The sequence below is a fragment of the Vipera ursinii genome, assembly GCF_947247035.1.
Source record: "Vipera ursinii genome assembly, chromosome: 3".
NCBI classification, from domain to species: domain Eukaryota; kingdom Metazoa; phylum Chordata; class Lepidosauria; order Squamata; family Viperidae; genus Vipera; species Vipera ursinii.
Window position 1 is genome coordinate 96,891,915 of NC_139516.1, and position 19,161 is coordinate 96,911,075.

At 37.5% G+C, this 19,161-nt stretch overlaps 1 protein-coding gene across 4 annotated transcripts; it reads left to right on the forward strand.

Moving 5' to 3' along the window:
* Positions 1 to 96: 96 nt before the first annotated feature.
* On the forward strand, positions 97 to 18,917 carry UCHL5 (ubiquitin C-terminal hydrolase L5). 4 transcript variants are annotated; one of them, XM_083358898.1, is made up of 12 exons: positions 760 to 1,525; positions 2,648 to 2,711; positions 3,794 to 3,899; positions 5,542 to 5,667; positions 6,153 to 6,214; positions 6,300 to 6,430; positions 6,890 to 6,953; positions 7,644 to 7,746; positions 9,728 to 9,841; positions 12,713 to 12,742; positions 13,461 to 13,559; positions 18,250 to 18,917. In XM_083358898.1, the coding sequence occupies exons 1-12, from the start codon at positions 1,444 to 1,446 to the stop codon at positions 18,292 to 18,294; spliced, it is 1,026 nt and encodes a 341-aa protein (XP_083215024.1). In that variant the 5' UTR covers positions 760 to 1,443; the 3' UTR covers positions 18,295 to 18,917. The 4 variants fall into 4 exon arrangements, with proteins under 4 accessions (XP_083215027.1, XP_083215026.1, XP_083215024.1 ...); XM_083358900.1 differs by lacking the exon at positions 12,713 to 12,742 and having other exon boundaries at positions 106 to 1,525; positions 9,728 to 9,834; XM_083358899.1 differs by lacking the exon at positions 12,713 to 12,742 and having other exon boundaries at positions 765 to 1,525.
* Positions 18,918 to 19,161: the final 244 nt, after the last annotated feature.

A 19,161-nucleotide genomic window follows, 5' to 3' on the forward strand; every position in this document is an offset into this window, starting at 1 on the left:
CCTAGGACCCGGATGTACTGCACACGCATAAACACGCACACCCGCCCTGCAACTCAGACCTATGTCGTGGCTTTATCCCTCTGGGTCTCGCGGGCACAGGCGAAGGTTCCCGCTGATTGCTTTAGTGCGGGTTGTGCACAGCGCGATGTGAGCCCGGACCTCCAGCGCTCCTTGGGTGTTAAAGCTAAATTTGTGGTCCAAACCTTTTGAGCGAAGTTCGACGAGCCTGAACTGGAATTGCAATACCGTAGGGATGTGCTTGCAATTTCAGTTCCTTTTGGACGTTTTTGATAGGCAGCCGTTGAAGGCGGGAATGTAGGGACAGCGAAAGTAGAGGAGAAGGACTTTGGGGCTTTGAGTTTTGAGGTTTTACATCACATTACTTGATTCGGTGACGGATTATTTTAATTTTCCGAGCAAAGCAGTCTGTATTAAATTGAGGCCAATGGAGTGCAAGAGCCAGTTTGGTTTGCCAGTGTTTAAGGCACCGGGCTAGAAACCAAGAGACCGTGAGTTTTAGAACCTCCTTAGGCATAAAAATATTCTCCAGGGGAAGGTCATTATAGTTGCGTTTTATAGTCACGTAAAACATCAGTTGGAGCCAGAGAATAGAGAAAATGACCCAAGGGAGATCAGTTAGTGACAGCGTTGCTTAACCTAATCAGCAAATTAGGATGGCATTATTAACATACTAAAGCAGTTAAAGTAAATAAGAAATCCTGATTATTGGGGCTAAAATATAATGTGGTTTCTTTAATTTGGGATTAAGTATTTGGTTTGTCATACTTGATTTATGATTTAGCGCAAAGTGGAACATAGCCAGGATAGCATAGCCAGGTAAAAACATTTTAGTCTACTGTTGTCCGCCTCCAAGCTGTTTCATTAGTCAATGGTTCATTATTATATGGATACAGAAAACTGGGTCGAGTAATTAACTGTGCATATCAGTGTAAACATAGCCTATAAGCCACTGCTTTCTTGGCTTATAAGTTGCCAACTGAACTTGCAAATGCAAAATTATAAAATAATACCACCACGCCATTTACTCTATTTACACTGGTTTTGCTCTATTCTTAAAAACTCCGTCTCTAGCGGCTCTTTAATTGCAAGCCGGAAATGCAGCATGCCAGGCGGTTTAGCCTCTCCTCTCTTTGATTAGTCCTTTTGCTCCTCTCTTCATCATAGAGTAGAGGAGACTGCCCCGTCGAGATGTGAAGTCGCGGCCGCTGAGGCTGTCGGGAAAGCGGCGGCGTGCCTTGCTGTGCCGTGCCTTGTCTTGCTTTGCTTTGCTTTGCTTTCGACCGTCGGCGGAGTGGGCGAAGAAGGGCGCGCGGTTATCGCAGAGGGGCGGCGCGTGAGCGGAGCGAGGGAGACTGCCGGAGTCTTTTGCGGAGTCCGGACGATTGAGAGGAAGCAGGGCAGCGCGGCCGCTACTTGGACGCGATGGCGGGCGGGGGCAGCGCTGGCGAATGGTGCCTCATGGAGAGCGATCCAGGCGTCTTCACGGAGCTCATCAAGGGGTTCGGTGAGGTTTGTGGCTGGACTGCCTTCGCCCCCCCCCCTTCCGAAGCGGTGGAGTTAAAAGGGAGCCAAAGGGGGGAAACTGGCCAAAGCCTCAGATTCGACCTTCATGGGCTCGATTGGCTTGTTAAGATTCCCAGCAACGGTTTGCAAATGCCTCATTGATTAGGAATGGATGCGGTTTCTGGCCATGTACAGAACGCGGTTCCCTGGTTAACGACTGTTTGCAATTCAGTCATTGGAGCAGCAATTCAGGAATAACAAGCTACAATGACTAGGGCAAAAGCTGGCACGCCTATTTAGCATCTTGTGTGAAACTACTTTTTTTTAAGGAGTCAGACGTCCTCTGGAAAAGATTATTTCCTCCCACATGTAGAATTCTTTTTTTCCTCGGTGCACATCAGATTTGATTTACTTTGATATCAAATTTTTTGGGGAAATGGAGAATAGAGATAATATTAACATCCTTTCCGTGCCCTAGTAATGGATCTGGAGGGGAAAATATTGAGGCTTATTTATGAAGAAGTTACAGCTATGTAACAAAAGAAATATATTATGGAAATTGTAATAGGTATTGCCTCCCATTAATTTGGGAATGGGGAGAGAGATGCATACACATCAATTTATATGTGACACAGTAGCTTTGCATAAAACTGACTTTCAAAAAAGAGCAGAAACCAGACACTGTTCTGACATGCATTTGTAAATGTGCACTCATTAGATCAGTATTTTACCATTCATTTCCAGTTTTGTCTACAGCTTAGTGGTCTCCCAATCAAATGTTAACTAGGACCAAAGCTGCCCCCTTCTTCAAAAGCAGTCAAGATTGGCTGATGGCTGTCATGTTAAATGTGTTAAATCTATATTTCAATTGTGTATGTATGATTAACAACATATAATGTAACAGATGCCTGAAAGTAAAATGTGTATGTGTCAGAATTTTGTGAATGCAAACATATGCAAGGAAGATACTTGAAGATCTGGATTGACTTGTAATTCCTTTTTAAATTAATTCTAAGTTTTGCCCTTGGATTTTTCCCATATAAACTCACCCTGGATGACTTCTAACCTATTTTTCAATTTTGCCTTATATATTTGTTATGAAAAATGATTTCTTAATTTTCAGGTTGCAGAGGAGCACAGGTTGAGGAAATATGGAGTTTGGAGCCAGAGAACTTTGAGAAATTAAAGTAAGTATGTTGCTTGTGGCTAGTTACCTTTTGTTCCCTGTGTTGATCCTTGCTGTATAATTTAGGTTCTGTATTTCCCGCCAATGAATAAAGGAGATTTTTTAGTCAAGCAATTCACATTGGAAAAAGAATGAAGATACCTTTTAGATTCTAGTCCTATATAATTACTTTTGTAAGTATATTGTGTTACATTGTGAGTTCTAGTGGGGAGAGGAGATTGAATGCTGCCACAGATCTGTAAAGTTATTTGCTTTGCCTGTTGCAAAGTCTAGGTACTCCATTACCCAGTAAGGAGATATAGTGAGGGAACAAAGTATTTGATCCCCTGCTTATTTTGTACATTTGCCCACTGATAAAGAAATGATCAGTCTATAATTTTAATGGTAGGTTTATTTTAACAAAAAAATCCAGAAAAATGCATTTCAAAAAAGTAATAAATTGATTTGCATTTTAATGAGTGAAATAAGTATTTGATCCCCTATCCATCAGCAAGATTTCTGGCTTCCAGGTGTCTTTTATACAGGAAATGAGTTGAGATTAGGAGCACTCTCTTAAAGGAAGAGTGTTACCTATATAAAAAATACCTGTCCACAGAAGCAATCAATCATATTCCAAACTTCACCATGGCCAAGACCAAAGAGCTGTCCAATGATGTCAGGGACAAGATTGTAGACCTACACAAGGCTGGAATGGGCTATAAGACTATCGTCAAGCAGCTTGGTGAGAAGGTGACAACAGTTGGTGCAGTTATTCGCAAATGGAAGAAACACAAAATAACTGTCAATCTCCCTTGGTCTGGGGCTCCATGCAAGATCTCACCTCATGGAGTTTCAATGATCATGAGAACGGTGAGGAATCAGCCCACAACTACACAGGAAGACCTTGCCAATGATCTCAAAGCAGCTGGGACCATAGTCACCAAGAAAACAATTGGTAATACACATTTTTAGAAGGCATAGTATGCCTTTCCACTCCACCTGCTAATTAGTTATTGTTCTATGCTTTAATTATAAAACAAATGTAATTATTTCCTGGTCAGTATATATGTTTCAATTTTCAACATATTTTGTTTTTTTCTTTAGGCCAGTTCATGGACTGATATTTTTGTTCAAATGGCAACCAGGAGAAGAACCAGCTGGTTCTGTTGTTCAGGATTCTAGATTAGATACATTATTTTTTGCTAAACAGGTATGGTAAATTGGAAAACACTGTGTATTTTCTAGGACAGCTAGAAGGAAGTTTCTGAATTAATACGTATATAATTTGCCTTTAAGCAAATTTATGGAGGACATATTTTTAAAACTATGAAGCATGAAATTGTCCAAATACAGCCCTTGACTTACAACCACAATTGAGCCCAAAGTATATGTTGTTAAACGAAACAGTTAAGTGAATTTTTTGCCCCATTTTACAGCCTTTCTTGCCACACTTGTTAAGGGAATCATTGAAGTTGTTAAATTAGTAACAGTGTTGTTAAATGAAATCTAGCTTCCCAGTTGACTGCCTGTCAGAAAGTCACAAAAGGTGATCATGTGACCCCAGGATACTGCAATCGTCATAAATGAGTCAGTTGCCAAGCATCTGAATTTTGATCATGTGACCATGAAAACAGTTGTAAGTGTGAAAAACGTTCATCAGGCACTTTTTCAGTCCCATTGGTCACTAAATGAACTGTTGTAAGTCAAAGACTGCCTATTTTTTTTTCAAATACTGTTTATCAGGGAATTGGATTTTATCTTTATTTTTATTTGTTGCAGAATTGTAATATCTTCAATATAGACCTCTAGCCAGAAAATATCCAGTTGTTTAACATGGAACAAACTTTATTCAGTTTGATTTGATGTATTAAGGTAGCAAGCATAATGTAGTAAAATTTAACTCCAGTGATATAATGTGTTTTGAACTCTTCCCATTTTACATGAGGATGTCATCCATATAAAGTTTAAGGATGAACAAAGTAGATCTGGACAAGGTGATTTCTGGTATGCTTAGGAACAGACTGAATTGTGGCACTAAAATTACCGCTACTTTAAGAAGTTATCTCTTCATCTTTCTTTGCTTTTCTTGCCTGTTATGTTTCTTATGGAAATCTGTTAACTTTTTGGTGCAAAGTAAATAGCAGAATTGCCATTCTTTCTGCTTTTATTTGTGAGAGATAATATGTTAACCTAATCATATGAGAACATTCAGTTAACTCAGTTTAACTTGAAGATTGAGAAACAGAAGTTTTACTTAAGTTAAAAACTTGTGAGGCACTAAAACATGATTAACATTTGATTTCATAAAATCACTATGAACTAAGTATTGTTTAGATAAATCTTAATTCCTATATTTCATTTTTTCCTATTTGTCTTTTCTTTTAAATTCTTTGAAGGAACTATTTCCAAATACAGAACTCTTTAGCAGCCAATCATTACTATTTCTTAAGAAAGCATGTGTATAGTTATCAGAAAGATTATTAACAAAGAATATACTGACTATTAAATGCCAACAAGTTGAATGGTTCATGTAGCCCTTGGTCCATTTAATAATGCAAACCAAAATTTAATAATAGTAATAATAGTAGTAGTAATAGTAATAGTAGTAATAAAAGACAATCACAAGCAACTGCTATTATAGGTTAATCTGTCCAGGGCCAGTTACAGGAATGGATGAAGTTGTTTATATAATGTGTCTTAGGTTTACATAAAAAAAAGCTGAAGGATCAAATATATTTGATCATGCAAACAGACCTATGTAAACGGTTTGTAATTTAAAGGGGATTGCAGCAAGTAAAGTTAGTGATCTCTACAATTTGCACAAATTAAATTATTTTTTATAATCTTTACAGGTAATAAATAATGCTTGTGCAACTCAAGCAATAGTAAGTGTTTTGTTGAACTGCACCCATCAAGATATCCATTTAGGAGAAACACTGTCTGAGTTCAAAGAATTCTCTCAAAGCTTTGATGCAGCGGTATGTGTAAAAATGATATTTGAGAAAATGTCTTGAATATGAGCAATATAGGTGGCCCTCATTTTACAACCACAATTGGGATCAGAATTTCCATCGTTAAGCAAACTAGTTCTTAAGTGGGCTGTGCCTTATTTTGCAACTTTTTTTTATCATGGTTGATAAGCTGGTCATTGGAGTTGTTAATCATGCAGTCATTAAGTGAATGCGGCTTCCTGAACTGACTGCCTGTCAAAAACTGGCTGGTAAAGTCAGAAATGGCCATCACTTTACCCCAGAATGCTATCTCTATCAGGAATACATGCTGATTGCCAAATGCCTGAATTTTGATCACATACCCATGGGGGTTTTGTGACAGTTGTAAGTGTGAGGACCAGTTGTAAGGACCAGCACTTTTGGGTGGGGGATGCTGCTGAAATTGTGAATGGTTACTAAATGAATGATTGTTAAGTTGAGGCCTAATGTAATTACAGTGTTTTCTCTTTCAGATGAAAGGCTTGGCATTAAGTAACTCAGAAGTGATACGGCAAGTTCATAACAGTTTTGCTAGGTAAGAAGACATTGAAATAGTTCCCAAGTAAAATCTATTTAGAGGGGATGGTTGTAACATTCATTCATGTATTGCACTTCTGCAGACAACAGATGTTTGAATTTGATGCAAAGTCAACAGCAAAAGAAGAAGATGCCTTTCATTTTGTCAGCTATGTTCCTGTAAATGGCCGATTATATGAATTGGATGGTTTGAGGGAAGGTCCAATAGATTTAGGTAATATTTTCATTTCACCTATGTAGTTGTCAGTTTTTTTAACTGCAGCATGACATTCTGAATGTATAAATAGGGAGAGGAAGCTAATGGAAATCATTTGGAATTTTAAGAGCAGGTTGCAGTTACTGCCAGAAAATGACTGTTATGATAGATGTTGTCGATCAAAATCAGTTCAACAAAATGTATATTTATATGTTGTTTTCCTTTCAATCTTTAGCTCAAGGATGCTATTTACTATACCAGCTTACTTTTTCCCCCCCTCTGAATTGGTCAGCCCATTTCCCAAGAACTGGCCTGCAACCAACCCATCATTTTAATTTTTATGGGTACTTAGGCCCACAGGAGTGCCAGAATCATTATTGGAAATAGTGATGATGGCAGAACTTATGATTTTATGACTTCACGTTGCAAGCCTACGTCTCTGTATTGATTTACATTATTTGTGTACTTTCTTCTTAGGAGTGTGCAGTCAAGATGATTGGATCAATGCTGTAAGGCCTGTCATAGAAAAACGGATACAAAAGTAAGTGTATGTAACTTAAGCTCTTGCTTATAAAAAATTAAACAGATTTAGATTTTATTCTTCGCAAACTAGATGAAGAAATTAAAACAACTTTTACTTAACCGGTTATTTGTAGAAAACAATTTTTTTCAAATTCTCTTTAATATGTCATTGTTATGAACAACAGGCACACTTTTATTTGGCTAATCTAGAAGCTGATATGTACAGTGGAGTTCTTGATATGATAGAAACAGGGATACACTGTAATCATATCAAAAGTGCCTGCTGCTACTCTGCCTAGGAAAGGAATATATGGAGATGATAACACAAAACATTATTTCATCTTCATTTTTATTTCAGTTACTTAGATTAAGACAAAGTTTACAATGTTATTTGATGTTCTGAAATCTTTGAGCATCAAGCTTTAGCTTCAAGGTAAGCATAGCTGACAGATGTACACAAAATTATTGGAGTCATATCACAGTGATTTTAACCAGGAGTGTTATATATATTTTGCAACTATTAACACTTCAAAAGGCTCTCTTACTGAACTTTTCCATTGTTTATGTGATAGAGAGTAAGGTTCAGTTTGAATCTTGGCTTTGCTTGTGATATATTATTAAAATGCTCCAAAATGATTTAATACCTGTGAATATCTTTAAAATCATAACATAGTAACAGCAGTATGTAACAACAGTTTTTATTTTGCAGGTATAGTGAAGGTGAGATAAGGTTTAACTTGATGGCAATTGTATCTGATAGAAAAATGATATATGAACAGAAAATTGCCGAACTGCAGAGACAGTTGGCTGAGGTATTTATCAATTAGACATGCTTCTTTGTAATGGCTGGGATGTGAGGGTGAATGAATTACTTGGAGCAACTAGGACTACATATCATATAAGAGTGATTTAGGAATATAAAATTATAAAGCAGGTATCAGATTTATATAACATGATTTTTCCTATTCCTTCTTTCCCTTCCCCATTCAGTAACTAAGCCTTACCAATTTATTTGGAATCTTGAAAAGAGTGAGTTAACAAGCTGAAATTAAACACCAGTTTTTATTTAACTTCAAAATGTATCTTCCAGAAAGATACATTCGCAGTCGGTGTTGGCAGGAGGGCAGAGGTCGACTCCAAGGTCTCTCGTTTGTGGAGTTCCTCAGGGGTCGGTCCTCTCGCCTCTCCTGTTCAACATCTACATGAAACCGCTGGGTGAGATCATTCGTGGTTTTGGAGTTGGGTATCATCAGTACGCTGATGATACCCAGCTTTTCATTTCGACCCCAAACCACCCCAGTGATGCCCTCAACGTGATGTCCCGTTGCCTGGAGGCGGTTCGGGTCTGGATGGGGAGGAACAGACTTCAGCTCAACCCTGACAAGACTGAGTGGCTGTGCATTCCGGCATCCCGGGATATTCAGAATATTCCACCTCTCTCTATGGGGGGTGAGTTTTTACCCTCCGTAGATAGGGCTCGCAACTTGGGAGTCCTCCTAGATTCGCGGCTCACTTTGGAAGATCATATAGTAGCTGTGACTAGGGGGGCTTTCGCCCAGGTTCACCTGGTGCGCCAGTTGCGGCCCTATCTAGACCGGGATGCCCTGTGTACGGTCACTCATGCACTCGTGACCTCTCGTCTGGACTACTGCAATGCTCTCTACATGGGGCTTCCCTTGAAGACCACTCGGAGGCTCCAGCTGGTACAAAATGCAGCCGCGAGAGTTGTCTTGGGAGTCTCCCGGTACTCCCATGTTACACCTTTGCTCCGCGAGCTGCACTGGTTACCAGTTGTCTTCCGGGTGAGATTCAAGGTTTTGGTAATGGTTTTTAAGGCCCTACATGGCATGGGTCCGAAGTACCTCGGAGACCACCTGCTGCCGGCGTCAACTTCCCTCCGCCCTGTGCGTTCCCACAGAGAGGGCCTCCTCAGGGTGCCTCCGGTCAGAGAATGTCGGCTGGTGGCCCCCAGGGGGAGGGCCTTCTCTGTGGGCGCTCCGGCTTTATGGAATCAGCTGCCGGTCGAGCTCCGGATGGCACCTGACCTTCGCTCCTTCCGACGCGGTCTGAATACCCATCTATTTGAACAAGCCGGCCTGGCCTGATGGGGATATGTTGGGGTTTTAATGGGGATTTTTATATTGTTATCGACTGTTTTAGCTGGGCTACTATTTAATTCTTTTTAATTTTTGTATCCTGTATTTTTTATATGTGCCCTGTTCACCGCCCTGAGTTCTTCGGGAGAAGGGCAGTATACAAATATAATAAAACTAAACTAAACTAAACTATTACAATTTTGAATAGCCTACCTGTAAAGTTTCTATCCTTTTCCTAAAAGGGAGATCCTTCTAAACAAAATTGCATTAAACCGACTATTTGAAAAATATGGCTTCTAGGGTAGAATACCAAACTGCAGACTATTACATTTGCAAATTAAGTGCAGTTTGCCAAGCATTAAAAACAAGCACTAGAAGGCAGCAAAGAGGTGGATTGTATGCTTTAGAAAAGGTTTTCTTTCCTTTGATCAATAGTTCTGGAAAACAAATGATTGCATACACTCTTAGGCATTATGATTGGTCCTAAAATAATATTGCCCAAATCAAGAGTTTGGATTGATTTTTCCTATATATTAAGCTTTCTATTTATGAAAAAGTTTGCATCTGATACTTGAACTTGCAAAATATGGAATCAGCTCTTTAGTTCAATGTATATTGTTCATATTCTTCATTTCTTGAATGGATGCTGTGTTCAAAATGCTGTTATTTAATTTAATAAAACTATTTTTCCCAACAGGAAGAGCCGATGGATACAGACCAGAGTGGTAATATACTAAGTTCCGTTCAATCTGAAGTTGCAAAGTATCAGATGTTAATTGAAGAAGAAAACCAAAAATTGAAAAGGTACAAGGTAAGTAGGCCCTTTGAATGGTAGAAAGAGGTCATCTGTTTGTTTGAAACATTAACCCTGTGCTAAGTTGTTTTCCACAGAGAGAGCCACTTTAAGATAATGTGCTCCTTAATGTTCAGAACAACAGTAATCTTAGAAACCAAATATATTCAAGATGAATCATTGCCTCTTAGAATAAAAGAAAGTAATGTCATATCAAACTACCCCCATTAAAAATGATCCAGATTTTCAAAGTTATTGTTAAATCTCACTCATAAGAACCAAGAAAATGGGACTTTCTCCTCTTCTTCAATAGTTTGCTTGTTTGCACCTTTCCCTACTGTTCTGTTTGGTCTCAGAATAAATAAAGAGTGGGGAGGACATGCAGGACACTCTCAGCCCAACTCACCTCATGGGTTGTTGTGAGAAAAAAATAAAGAGAAGGAAGATGTGCTGGATATATTCACTGCCTTGAGAGTGGTAAATTAATAAAGATTAGATATAAATAAAGAATTTGTAGCAGAAATATCCGTGGTTTAGTGTAATATGTAAGGCATCAGGCTAAAAAACAGGATGCTGTGAGTTCTAATCCTCCCTGGGCACAAAGCCAACTGGATGTCCTTGGGCCAGTCACTTTCTCTCAGCCTAAGAAGCAGGCAACAGCAAACCACTTGAAATCTTGCCAAGAAAACTAGGGAGCTGTCCAGTCAGTCACTAGGAGTTAAGACTGATTCACAGGCACCGGAAAAGAAAAAGAGAGAGAAAACACATGATTTGTTATCTAGTTCCTGCTTACATTCTCCCCCCCCCCACCCCTCCCCCAGTCTAAAATTGTTTGGTACTTGGTCTCTTCCCTGATGTGTTTCTGCTACTAATATAGCAATAGCACTTAGACTTATATACCACTTCACAGTGCTTTACAGTCAGCATATTGCCCCAGGATGAGTCAATCTTGAGCCACTCAGAATCGAACTGGAGTGAGCAGTGAGTTAGCCTGCAGTCTGCATTCCAACTACTGTGCCACCATAACCAGCAGGGATAGTTGTGATAAGATTTCATTTTAGTGTCTATTCTTCAATGCAGATTTCAGAGCGGGGGGATTGTTTAGAATATTTCTGAGTGGGTTACTAATATTTTGAATGTCCATTCCTTAATTTTGTCCCTTGTGTTAAGACCTGAATGTGAGAGTTTGAGAATCATAAAGAGAAATCAGTTGGTTTTCATGGTAGACTGTTTTGTTTGTGTTTCTCTATTAAAATATATCAATTTTATTTTAGTTACTCAAAAGTAATAATTGCATTTGTTTAGTTCTTTTTTCCTGGCTCCACTTCCATTTTCTAGTGTAAATATCCATCTCAAAGACCAAATTCAACCTTTGCATCAAAAACTACTGGGTCGTTCTGGCTTAAAGAAATTAGTTTTGATATTTTTTATAAACCCAACTTTACACTGATTTCTATGAGCATCTATAAAGAGTCATCACTTTCCGTGTTTCTGTTGGACCTCCAAGTTGCTTGTATCATGCCCAAACAAGGACCCTGGTTCTACATGGCTGAAAGAAAAATTATATTGATGGGCAAGCAATCTTTCAATTAATCTTTTCTATCACTATCATATTTCTATTTGAAGAACGGGAATAAAAAAGTTTCCCAGGGCACAGTGTGAAAATTGGTTGTGTACATAAACAGAAAACATATCTTAGAAAATTAAATTCCCTAGCCTATTTATAAAAGAGAGCAAATCATGTATATGTCATTCATTTTCTTTTGCTTTCAAAGCTGTTATGCAATCTTACTGAAAGTTCAAGAGAAACATTCTCAAAAAGCAATTCAATTTGTGAAAAGTTTAGGCCCTCCTAATAAAATTGTATGTTTCAATAAATCTCTAATGAACAGATGGTGACACAGTGAAACATGGTATCTTTCTGCAAATTAGCATCTAAGTGTTATTATTTATATAGCTAAATACACAGTAAAAATAAGACTAATGAATGTGACATGTACAAAAGTATAAACACTCTTCCATTCAGTTCGGTGCTGTTTTTTAAAATATTTTTAAAATACTATTGCTAATAAAAATAGTTATTGAAATCCAAAAAGTTGATTGACTTGTTAGGTCTCCAGTTAGCCCAGTGAAGACAATTCCACACATTAGCAAATACTCTGATTTTTTTTACCTCTCTGTGATGATTATTCTATCTGCTTCCAGCAACTATGGTTAAGCAACTCTCTGAGTATTTGGAAATGAATATATAGATAGTCCTTGATTTATGGCAACAATTGGGACTGGAACTTCCATCTCTAAGCAACACAATCGTTAACTGTCATTCCTGACCTATGTTGCTGAGGTTCTTAAGCAGATAACATGATCATTAAGCAAATGCAGCTTTCCCTATTGGCTTTGTTGGAAGCTCTCTGAGAAAATCGCAAATGGTGGTCAATGATCATGTGATCCATGAATGCTCCAACTGTCCTAAATGCATGCCAGTTGCCAAGCCTCTAAATTGCAACTGCAGTGGTACTACAGTGGTCATGAGTATGAGAACCCCAACATAGTCACTTTTTTCAGCAGAGTCATAATTTTGGACAGTCACTAAAAATTTACATGGGAGAGTTGTTGCAGCAGTTATCTTGTTAATGGAACTGTTTGGCCATATCCAGCAAGAATACACTTGGAAGACTCCAGCATGCATGAATATTTCTTAACTAGAAGAATTCTGCAAAGAATAGTGAGGAGAAAATACAAAAGCAAGAAAAAAGGAATCCCATCACTTCCAGAATGTGAACGTCTTTGTTGGAGAGCTGCTTTGCTCAGGCTATTCATTATATTTCATGGCTAGTTAATCTTCCACTCCCGTGCCTTTTTGAAATTTCTTTTCTACCTTGTTTCTAGGGGGCAGTGCAACCTGATCCCTGCAGCAAGGTCAGATAGCTTGTAATCTAATTCATTTGGTTGCTGTTTTCAGATTCTTCCTTTATTTTAGATCACCTTCATATATTTTAAATATTTGATTCCTAATGGAAAGTGTCACCTCTTATCTCTGTGGTCACTGTTTGTGGAACCAACCAGGTGGTTGGAATAGCCAACTAAATTCAATGGTCATTTCAAATGTAAAGCTAGACTGTTTTGTTCATGGCTAAACAATTGTATTGGAAATTTATTTTGGAAGAAAGGATAACTACTACATTCAGAGAACAAGTTCCTTAACAACCTAAATGTTTGTTCAACTTCTTAGGACGTTTAAGCTTTTAAACCAAGTCCATATCTGTTGTCAGCCACATATAAATGTTGAGCTTAATCCTAAAAACTGAAGACATTGTAATTCAGAGTAAAGTATAGTAAAAAAAATTGCATGCATATCTTGATTGTGTGCAAGACTGAGGATACTTTTGTTATCACTGATTATTTTTTAACTCTCCTGGTCAAAAGGATTGTTGAAGATTAGCTGTAACTCTCTTATTACAACCATTAGCTGTAATCTCTCCTCCTCATTCCCCCTTCTTTCCCTCTGTCTCTACCCCTGGCCCGTTCCTAAAACAGTGTAGTGCTTTTAGCCAGAAAATTACCTCACAAATGTGGTTCTGTGGAATAGTAATGGAACCAATTGCTGATTCATGTCATGCTTCTTCTGTGCTTACAGATTGAAAACATTAGAAGAAAACACAACTACTTGCCATTTATCATGGAACTGCTCAAAACATTAGCAGAACATCAGCAGTTGATTCCACTAGTAGAAAAGGTAAATGCTGCCTTACAAGTAGAATTCTAGTCTCCTATGAAGGTGGTGGCGGGGTTGAGAGTACAGTTAGTCCTCGACTTATGACTACAATTGAGCCCAAAATTTCTGTTGCTGAGACATTTGTTAAGTGAGTTTTGCTACATTTTATGCATCTCTTGCCATAGTTGTTCAGCGAATCACTGCAGGTGTTAAGTTAGGAACAGGGATGTTAAGTGAATCTAACATTCCCGTTGACTTTGCTTGTTACAAAGTTGCAAAAAAGACTGCAGCCGTCATAAATATGAGTCTGAATTTTGAGCTCATGACTTAGTTGAAATGCTGAAATGGTTGTAAGTATGAAAAATGGTCATAAGCCATGTTTTCCAGTGTATTGTAACTTCAAATGGTCATTAAATGAAATGTAAGTTGAGGACTACTTGTAGCATCTGCCTGTGTGGAAAATTAAAAATAATTATTTACAGATTACTGTTTTGAATGAGAAGAGATAAGGCTATCAGCTGTAGTAGCTGCACAACCACTAGATGGCATTCTTGAATCATGGATACATTCCTCTTAAAAAGTTGACCTGCAGAATGCTTCTTATTTCTCTAATTACTTTGACTTGCTGCATTGTTGCAATTCTAGCTGTAACACTGATTTAGTGATATAGCCAAGTTCCAAGCACATTTGGGGAAGAAAGTAACGTGATTTGCCTGTTCTCTGTCCCCTTAGGGTTATTAAACTGTTCATCTAACCTGATTTTGATTATTATCCTAAAATAGCCTTGGACGTGTTCTTCCCTGCTTTAGATGTAAAATATGAGATTCTTAATGCTTAAAAAAATCAGTTTAAAGGTTTTACCCATATATTTTTTTTCATTTTTAAATAAATAGTATTAGTTCCTTGCTTTTCACAATTTTCATTTCTATGTATAATTCATCACATGCTACCAGGCTTTCATCAGAAGAAACATGTTTTGAGAGTAATTCTGTTGAGTCATAGAAGTTAATTGAAAATGTACTCATACTTAAAATAAATACATGACTTGTAGTTATGGCCAAATTAAACCTTACTGACTTCAGTAAATCATGCCTAAGTATGAATAAAACAGGATCTAGCTCTTTGTAATTTTGTGTGTTGGAATGCAAAGGTTTTGCTGTCTCTTAAGATGAGTATAATCAGGTGCCAAGAGCCATACTTAACTTGAAAGTTGATAGGAAGGGAATATTTGATCTTCGGAAGGAGTTTTAAAATCATGCTTTTTAAAAAAAAAACATGTTTTAAAATTTTCTTCAAAACATTAAAGTACAAATGCCAAACAAATACAAATAACAAAGCTAAAGAAGACTATAACAAAAAAAGTACATAAACAAAACAGACATATACAGAAATTGTCCCTCCTAATTGAATAGTGATTATATTTCAAAGATAATAATTTGTCCCCCCCCCTTGTGAAGCAGGCACACAATTTGTAAATTTCTCCAATAATATTTACCCAACTCACTTAACCAGACATCTATTAGTATATAAAAACATAGTTTACAAGTAAAACCAACAACTAAATTAAACTTCTAAACCCTCTATTAACAATCTGTTTATTGTATTTCACTCACAAAAAGTCCACAATGGCTTCTGGTCTGCCATAAGTCACAACAATCATTGTCTCTGGTTCGTCCAGGATCAAATAAACTCTACTGATTCTTAATAATACAGCTTTTCCTTAAAATATTAAATGGGATCTTTTCTAGCAATTGAATTTTATTCCCCAAAATCATAAGTTTCTGTTGTGTCTTATCTCCACAGCATTTGTTGTCTCCTATACAGTTATATGACAAGATATCGTAACATTTCATTCCACACAGCATTAACCTTGTGAACTCTCAGGCTTCCTCCTTCCGTTATATATTCAAGATGGGCAGTATTTAATATTTTATTGTTAAGTATATGTAGGGGTGTGGGTCTATACATATGTTGTATATAGTATGTTTTAGGTGTGTGTCATGTGTGTTTCACTTTGAGAGCGGGCAACTAAATTTCATTTTTGATGTGTACCGTTGTGCCCACAGTAAAAAATGACAATAAAGATTATCTTATCATATTTGTTTTCCAATTAGGTTTAATAAAACCGTTCTCCATTCTTCCTCAGTCTTAGAAGAAGTCAAGTTCATCACTCGTCAATTCTGTCGACTTTGAGCTTTTAGAATTCATATCTTTCTCAGTCCTCTAACCAACTCATATTTTCTAAGTCAGCCTTATCTTTCAAGGCTGCCAGCTTAGATCAAGTAAAACCAATCTTTGTTTTATAAAATGATGTCAAGCCTGCAGTTTTAAAACTTTTTTGCACCAAAATGCCCAAAATACATGCAATTGTGTCAGATGGAGCTATAGAAACAAGGTTCATTGTTGTAGATTGGTCAGTTTCAATCAGTTTTAATTGTGTAAAAAGCTGGCCATTTAAGAAGAGTATATCAGCCCATATGATTGTTCGTTCTTTGTTGCAATTAAGTAGAATAGTAGATTCTTGATTTAAATGAAATTAAAGTTAATAAGTTCATTCAGATTGTTGCTTTAGTGTTGAGGTTGTTATAAATAGATTCAGCATTTTATCAGCTGAAGTGTGTGTGTGTGTGTGTGTGTGTGTGTGTGTGTGTGTGTGTAAATTTTTGGATTGCTAACAGAATTAAAGGGAGACTGATATAGCCATTTCAAACTTATTTGTTCTCATCAGTCAGCCACACCCTTTCTGAGATTCGAACCTGGGCTGTTTGCACATTAGGCAGTTGTTTTAACCTCTAGGCCACAGGCTCTTTCTCACTTTGTCAGCTGCATCAGGGAGGGAAGAGGCAGGGGAGATATGTCTTGAGTATTTTTGAACACCTTGCCGGCCCAAATACGGGCCAAATCTTTCCTTGCTTGTATCAGCCCAAACTCAGGCCGTCCACATATATATAAAGGTCATGCGTGCTAGGACGTCTCCATGGTCATGTGGCCGGCATGACTAGATGCCAAAGGCGCACGGAACGCTGTTACCTTCCCACCGTAGTGGTCCCTATTTTTCTACTTGCATTTTTACGTGCTTTCAAACTGCTAGGTTGGCAGAAGCTAAGACGAGTAACAGGCGCTCACTCTGTTATGCGGCACTCGGGTTTTGACCCGCCAGACTGCCAACCTTCTGATCGACAAGCTCAGCGTCCTAACCCACTGAGCCACCGCATCCCATATATATATAAACTGCAGCCTTTGTGTTTACATCAAAAACCAGCAACTGAGGTTTAAAATAATGGGTAATAAACTTGCATACTGTAATAGAGGATTTTTTTGCTTATTGGACAACCTCAGATGATACATCGGTACCTTTACACTTTATTGAGCTTCCGCCTTGTAATACACAGGAACAAATAACTACTTTGAAATGTAGCTGCCTATTTAGAATACAGTATTCTTGAGATAATTGTCCCATAACAGACATTAATTTATATCGGACTCACAAACTTTTTGATAATTTATCCTTAGGGAAAGAATTTTATTGAATCTAAAAATACAGTGAAAAGTTTTTCTAAAGTTGACTACAAGAGATTTTATTTAAAAAGTTATCAAGTTCTCTCTATAGTAATGCCTAACTTAAATCAGAGTAAGCATTTTTATCTTTGTAAAATACCTATTGTTATTTTGCTATATAACACAGGCAGAGAAATGCTGATAATAAACCTTGATTATTATGTACAGATAGTTGTCAGCTTATGATCATTTATTTAACAATGGTTCGAAATTACAATAATCTCAAAAAAAGGTAAGGTATAACCCATCCTCAAAGTTGTGACTGTCGTACCATGACTCCCAGTCACATGATCATAATTCAAGTGCTTGGCAACTGGCTTGCATTTGCTATAGTTGCCTGTTGTGATCACAATTTGTGACCTTCCCAGCCAGCTTTTGACTAGCAAAGTCAATTGGGGAAGTTAGATTCACTTAACAAGCACCCGGTTTGCTAAACAACCGCAGAGTTTCACTTAATGACTGTGATTCAAATGCTTATAAAATAGGTCCGATGATCACATTGTGATTCACTTAATGACCGCATCACTTAGCAACCAAAATGCTGGTCCCAGTTGTCATAAATCAATAACTGCTGAAGTTAGCAATTGTGAAGAACAATTTGAGGATTGCATGTACCATTAGTGTCTCATCAAGTTTTTAGAAATACAACATCAGTACTGGTGCTCCAGTGCCTGGCTCTAGCTCTCAGATCCCGATGTTATAATTATTTCATGACCTGTCTTTGTCCATAAACTCAAGCTTACAAGGGATCTTTATTTTATCCCTACTACAATAACTCTTTGAAGTAAAATAGATTAAAAGAGAATGATTAGCCAGTACACCACACCAGCTGTTCTGCAATGTTGTTTTCAGAGGTAAAGCAGATGGATTAGGAAAAATTATGGTTCTTCCTTAAATGGGGAGCCTCTGCTACATCCTAATTTGCTCTACAAATTGATGGAGGTGTTCTGCTTGAGAAGGGCTAGACTGCATCAGCATGGTACCTTGGCTGATGAATAAGGTGAAAACCTCAGCTCAAAATAGTAAAGAATGGTTGATGTGCTCTATAGCTTCTTTGTATATTAAATATTTCAAGAAAGTGCATGTTGAGTCACACACAAAAAATATGTTACTAAAACGGTGCACTTTCTTTCTATCTGTTTTTATCTTCTAGGCAAAAGAAAAACAGAATGCTAAGAAAGCTCAAGAGGCCAAATAAAAATCAATGTCTTTACAGGGTGGAGGCCTGGAGAAGAAAATGTGCTTCTTTGTAACTTTGCAAGACTTGTACAGTTTAAATTTTTCCGGCACATATTTGCAAATTTGTCACAGTTTGTCCTGTCTCATTTGCACGGGGGTCTTCCCTATTTCCCTGTTGTTATCATGTGCATGAGCTACCACTAAGTATGGTTTTAGAATCTCTGTCCAATTCCAGTATATAACAGTGATTTCTGATTGATTCTTCATATGTAATCAGGAAATGCTGCTGCAGTTTGTATAGACCCATATTGATGCAAGTAATGTAGAAGTAATGAACATGTTACTGTAATGAACATATTTAAAATATCTTGTCTCTTAATGAAACCATGGATATATAGTTATGTGAAGAGAGCTTAACTTATTTTTACAAATAAGTTGGTCTATCTTTGCTTCCCACCACTACTTATCTTGGTCTTGGAATTGTTCAGTACTTGATCTAAGCTGTTTTTATGGAGTTATGTCTACATTTTCTATACAACTGAAGGTAAAAATTTAACATTGGAATGATTGACAAAGACCAATGAATAAGCATAAGAGTTTATTGCTTTAGTAGAAAAAAATAAATATTCCCATTTTTATTTTGGCAAATTATTGTCTGGTATGATAATTCTGTGTACTGTCTGAATAATATGATTTTGTGAGGGGGGGATCTCTTTATTTTGAACATTTCAATCCCTCTCACATTGGCCCTGTGGTCTTCACCTACGTTACACAATCTGCTGGTTTCCACACTTGCAAGCAGAGTGACATTGCAGGTTAGCTTTATTAGTAGATATAAACTGTAGAAATGATTGTGTCACATAGGGAAGGGGTATTGCAAGCCTTC

Bases quoted from the DNA above. Each gene is read 5' to 3' on its own strand.
- UCHL5 (XM_083358898.1), top strand. From the start codon at position 1,444: ATGGCGGGCGGGGGCAGCGCTGGCGAATGGTGCCTCATGGAGAGCGAT. The intron at 5,668-6,152 runs GTATGTGTAAAA...TTTCTCTTTCAG, and splicing joins CTCAAAGCTTTGATGCAGCG to ATGAAAGGCTTGGCATTAAG. The intron at 7,747-9,727 runs GTATTTATCAAT...TTTTCCCAACAG, and splicing joins TGCAGAGACAGTTGGCTGAG to GAAGAGCCGATGGATACAGA.